At 46.6% G+C, this 5,845-nt stretch overlaps 1 protein-coding gene across 1 annotated transcript; it reads left to right on the top strand.

Annotated features, from left to right (window-relative positions):
- The first annotated feature begins 1,829 nt into the window (after positions 1 to 1,829).
- Positions 1,830 to 5,639, top strand: MRPL44 (mitochondrial ribosomal protein L44). Its single transcript, XM_048063071.2, is given in 5 exon segments — positions 1,830 to 1,910; positions 1,913 to 2,019; positions 2,176 to 2,644; positions 3,628 to 3,806; positions 4,958 to 5,639. Coding segments are annotated over 5 exon segments (993 nt in total). The 5' UTR covers positions 1,830 to 1,844; the 3' UTR covers positions 5,130 to 5,639.
- The last annotated feature ends 206 nt before the right edge of the window (positions 5,640 to 5,845 follow it).

Genomic DNA, 5,845 nt, shown 5'->3' with positions numbered 1-5,845 from the left:
GAGGTGTGTAATATGTATTTTTTATTTTAGCTTTAATTTTACAGATGTTTTTCTATAAAATACATTTTTAAGCAAGTCAGTCTGTGAGTGAACAAAAGATTGAGTACAAGATACCAATGTAGTGTATTTAATAAAACAAACAAACAAAAAGCATTGTTTAATGTTATTTTAAGAGTTTATTTAGGGGGTTATCTAAAGTAGCAGGCATTCGAGTAAGTGGCAGTGATGGTCTGAACAATTCAAAAGGAACAGGAGGGCACCATACAGCCTGCTGCAGTGCTACCAGGTCCTGCATGTTGAGAGACTGTTTTTGGTGTGTGTGTGTGGTGAGTACATAGGTATGAGAAGCTAGCCTGGTGTCCCCATGTACCGGTCAGTTCAGACATCCCTGGTTCAGTCACACGATCCACTGCCTTTTTGGTACCTGCCAGGCTACTCCGAGGGAGTATGGTGCATGGTGCTGCTGAGGGGGACCTGTGTGTTGGTGTTTCCAGCAATGTAGGGCTGCTGCTTCTGTGCAATGCTATAGCAGCCACAGCCCCTTTCCTGGGTGTGTGTGAAGCCTCCTAACAGCGCCACTGCATGGGAGAAAGTGCAGTGACATCAAAAAGATGCTTCAAAGGGGACCTTTCCTGGAACAGCTGGACCACTCTGCAGGACCATTTCTAGGCTCTACAAGTACACAGACTGGTGAGGGAGAATGATGCACAGCAGCTGCAAAAGTGAATGACACGGGGCCCCTTTAAGCGCTGTCCTTGGCTCACCCTGCAGCCGCATGGAGCACTGCCCCACGGGCTGGGAAGGTGCTTCGCAAGTCCGTGCAGCTGCCAGCTGTATGGTTTGGTGGGGCAGCACCTCTCTCCTTCCACTTGGCTGGCAGCTCGCAGAACTAGGGTGGCGGTACGTTGGGACATAAAGTGACTGAGGAGCCCATTCCTGCTCTTCTCTGCTGTGGTGAATGGGATGTCATCCTGGAAGACTGCAAAGATGGTAAACCAAAGATGGGCATATCAAAATCCTTTATGCAGCTGCGTGGTATCTGACTTTGCTTATGACTGACTGCTGTTTTGCACAGTATTTATCTGAGAGCGCGTATGAGCTGGGAGCCTAAGATACAAATGTTTGGATGGCACAAGCTGCTGAGAAGATTTTCTCTGCTGAAAGATGGCCACTGGGACAGGTTGCTGAGCACGAGAAGATCTGGGCACTTTGATATGTAGCCTGTGAGAGCCTGGCTGAGGAAGGCTGCGCTCACACCTCATGTGCTACCACAAGTAAAGCAGGGCACGGTATCTGCTATTACGTGGCTTTTGCACTGTCTTTGTGTAGGTTGCTGTGCCTCCTTCCTTGTGTGTCATCTAAATTTGGCTGTTCCCTGTATTTATTTTTTTTTTAGCTTTATTCATCTTGTACTACATGCCTCCCTTGGCTCTGTAGGGTAGTTGCTGTGCTTTTTCATAGCATGAACGCCTTTGTGAAAGACAAGGGGAAAGGCCTGCTTTGCACTTCCTTGGTACTTTCATTAATTTTATACCACCGCCTTTAAGCTAGAGCTGTGCTATTTGAACTACTGCTTTTTACTAAGACATGTATGGGTAACAGGAAAAATAAATAAATAACGGGAATTAAAAAAAAAAAAAAAAAAAACTTTGTCTTGCAAATGAGTTCCTAACACAGGGGGAGGTGGGGACAGCACTATTCCCCCCACCCCCCTCAGCCCTGTCAGCGGCCCCTCAGCCTTCCCGCCGCGGGCCCGGCCCCTTTGCGCCCGGACCTGTTCCGGCAGGCAGCGGGCAGGGCCGGGCGCCTTTCCCCGCCGGGCCGCCTCCTTCCTCCGCCCCATCATGGCCGCCGGGCTGGGGGCTTTCAGCAGGGCGTCGCGGCGGCTGCTGGCTGCGGGGCCGGGGCCGGGGCTGGGGCCGTTCGGGCCGCGCACGGCCCCGCTCCGCCCCGCGCCAAGAAGCGGTGGCTCCGCGCCTACCTGGAGCAGCAGCGGCTGGAGGCGCCCCCGCAGCGGCGGTGAGGGGCGGCGGGCGCTCCGAGGGGGCCGGGCCCGCTCGCGAACGGGAGTTCCGGGGGTCTTAAACGGTGGTCGCGATCTTCAGAAATAAGCCCAGCATGCCTTTGCTTTTGGTAGCTTTTTCTGTTTCTAAATTTGATCTCTTGTGCCCGCAGGTCCGAGAAGCCCGGCTGGGATTACCACGCAGAGATACAAGCCTTCAGCCACCGGCTCCAGGAAAATTTTTCTTTGGATCTTCTCAAAACCGCGTTTGTAAATTCGTGTTACATCGAAAGCGAAGAGGCGAAGCGCCGAGAGCTCGGGGTAGCCAAAGAAACGGTTGCCCTTAACCTCCGCGATAACAGGCAGCTCTCCGAGCAGGGGCAGTCCTTCTCGCGCTCTTACCTGGCGCGCTGCTTTGGAGGCGCCCATCCGGCGTTACCGGCCCAGGGCATAGGAGCGCTCGTTGATTTCCTTACCGGCCAGGAGCTCGTTTCTTACGTGGCTCAGAACCTGTCAGTGCAGGACCTGACGCTCTGCGCACAGTTCCCCGTCCCACCAGACGTGCTGCACAGGACGTTCTTCGCTGTCGTAGGAGCGCTGCTCGACAGCAGCGGGCCTGAGAAAACGGGCATCTTCGTCAGGGTAAGTCATCGCCTGCGGTTATTTTTTCACTGATAAAAATCCTAGTAACGTCTAAGGGCTTCAAAAGTGACAGGAAAAAAGGCAAAAATTATGTTGGTCTATACTGTGATGGCAGAGATTCAGAGAGGTTTGGTTTTTTTTTTTTTTCAAAAAAAAAAATGGTTGGTCAGATGCATAAAATGATGTATTTATGATGGTTTATAAGGGTGGTATTATAATACTTGCTGCCACTTGCTAGAGGAAAGTGTTATCCTCCGTGCGCTATGCTACCCTACCAAATAATGAAACTACTCCACCTCAAGTCACGTACACCTTCAGTTTTAAAGAATATTTTATAGCTTTCAATCTTTATTTATATTTAATATAAAGCTGCTGCTGCAAACACTAAAAATCTTTTCATACAAGAAAGTTCAACGAAAATGCAGCATAACAAGGTAGTTTCAGGAGCTGCTGCCCTTTCAGGTGTCCTTTTCACTTATTTCTGGTTTTGCAATGGAGGAATGTTTGTGAGAATCTTATTTCTGGCACAAGAGTCCAGGGGCTGTGTAGGAGCAGTGATCAGATCAAGAGCACGTCCTCTGGGGCTGCATGGTGCCTCCAGCCTCTTTGCAGAGCCCTCCAGAAGTGCAGCTTGGGGTTTGTCTGTACTAAACGTGCTGAATAGCACGTCTGGTGGTCAGAGCTGCACGGGGGCGTTGTCAGCCCCTCCCAGGCCAGTGCTGCTCCTTCCTTACATGTGAGTGGGTCTCTTTGCGTGTGTGCAGTGCAAGGCCGAAGCAGAACCAGTGCTGCTGAGCTCAGTAACGCAGATGGCTCTGCCTGGCTGTGGCGTGGAGCTGAGGGGTTTGATCATTCCTTTCAGCTCTTCACTGTCGAGTGCATTAGTGCCTCTTCATATTGGATTTTTATTAGCAGACCGTAGAAGCTAAAGCCTTTGTTCCGTTTCCCACTGATTGTAACTTCTAATTCTTTTTTTTGTTTAGGATTTTTTAATTCCCCATCTGATTGGAAAAGACCTGTTTGAGATCTGGGAAGTTGTAAATCCTATGGGCTTACTAGTGGAAGAGTTGACCAAGAGGAATATCTCTTCTCCAGAGCCAAGAATTACCAGGCAGCTGGGAGTCACCACAGTTCTTCCGCTGTACTTCGTTGGGCTGTACTGGTTAGTACAATACTAATGCCAAGTGAAATGGAGTTAAGCTTAGGGAGAGGGAAGGAGGGAAGATGGTCTTTTTACTTTTTTACTTGTGTTCTTTGGCCAAGTTATTAGAGAAAAGAAACCATGCAGTGACTTCCATCTAAAATCAACCACTTACACATTGTTAGTGCCTTGCTGTAGTAAAAAACAAAACTGTCTCGGACTAAAGGGCCTTGAAGTCTAAACGAGATGCACCCGAGAGTCAAGATAGAAGACTGTCAAGGTGAAGAGATACCAAGGCCGGAGGGGCTGAACAGACGCTAACGTTACATTCTAGAGCTTTTTACACAGAGGTCAAATCGTGGCATTAGAAACCAAGCAAGAGGAGTGTCTCTGCCCAGACAGAACGTACGTGCCAGGTATCCCTGGTGAGCGTGGTCAGGGCCTGCCCAGGTGTGTTGCCTGGTGGAAACATCGTTCCTCTGGAGCAGGGTAGGACCTCCTGCCTCCTAGCCCCCAGTGTTGCTTTGCTACATGAGCTACAGATGAGCACTTGGGAAGATTGCCTTAACCTGTTCTGAATTACCGCGCTTCAGTTCATATGTTTTCTAAGATATATAAATAAATATATATATATATATATATAAAAAAAAGAACTTTGCATTTTTTCCTGGAATCTCTTGTCCCTCCACGAAATGCTCCTATTCAGTGCCTATAGATGTTGATTAAACAGAGCTGAATATGTAACTCCTAACACAGAGAACTTCTCTGTGAATCCTTCGGAAGAATTCCTAAAATGCTTTCTTACCAGGGGAGGAGAAAAGAATGTTTGTTTAAGCTGACCAAAACAACAAATTTGCATATTTTTAGCAGGGCTAGCAGAAATTGAACACTGTAAACAATCAGTAATGTGTTAGGAGTCTAAATGAACAAAGTAATGTTCTTCCAGGAAGAGGATGTCTTTCTGATTGGAGTTTCCACTGCTGAATATCCAATCGCTTATCTGTGCAGGAAAGGCCAACGGAAATGTTGACACTCGTGTGTGTACATAGAAATTACCTTCAGCAGTCACTGACAGTGGAGAAAAAAATATCTAGCAGCTCTTATTCATGATGTACAGTAGTGCTCAGGATTTTGATGAAAATGTGAAAATGTTTTGTTTGTTTTTTTTCAAGTGATAAGAAGATTATCGCTGAAGGCCCTGGTGAAACGCTGCTCGCGGCAGAGGAAGAAGCTGCCCGCGTGGCGCTGCGGAAGCTGTATGGGTATACAGAGAACAGGAGACCTTGGGATTACTCGAAACCCAAACAAGGGTGGGCAGCTGAAAAGGCTATCAGCAGTAACTAGATAATACAGGCCGCTTCAAGTTTCTCTCAAGAATTAGTGGCTTTCATGCAAATACAGATGCATTTCAGAAAGCAAAATTCGGTTTAATTTTTTGATCTTAAGTGTATGCAATTTTCAAATTAAATACAGTTTTAAAATAAATGTAATCTTTCCCTTTTACGTAAAGCTTAATATTCAGTCATTTTCCTGAACAACAAAAGTACATTTTTTCTGAATGTATGCATTCTGTCTGAGAAGTTTTTCCATACAACATGGGAGACTGTTCTTAAGGAAGTTTAATAATGTGACGAAGTCCTTGCTCTTGAGGAACTTCAGTACGTAGAAAAAGGTTTTTATGTGAGCTTTCTTGGGGCTTTGATTGAGAGTATTGTTAATAAGATGAGTTGAATTAAATATGCAGCATTGGTCTTTGGGTTCTATCTGGATTTGTTTGTCTCTCACCTTGTGAAAATGTAAAATGTGATGTCAGTGGTATTAACACTGGTGGTCCAATTAAAAAAGGAAATGGCACTTTTGAGGTCTTACTGCTTGCAACATTTATTTGCCGTACACATTGGCTTCTGTTGTTCAAGTAGGCTCTGGGAGGATGTATTTTTTATTTTAAAATTTGTAGAAAGGAAAATAAGGATCATGAAGGCTTGTACTCAAAGAAATTGGAGAACGTTGTGTAATATTAGGCTACTAGATGATCCAAGTTTAAGTGGTCATAGGACTAA

The sequence above is a fragment of the Anser cygnoides genome, chromosome 9 (assembly GCF_040182565.1).
Source record: "Anser cygnoides isolate HZ-2024a breed goose chromosome 9, Taihu_goose_T2T_genome, whole genome shotgun sequence".
NCBI classification, from domain to species: domain Eukaryota; kingdom Metazoa; phylum Chordata; class Aves; order Anseriformes; family Anatidae; genus Anser; species Anser cygnoides.
Note: the sequence above shows the minus strand (reverse complement) of the source record. Positions and strands in the feature narration are given on the sequence as shown.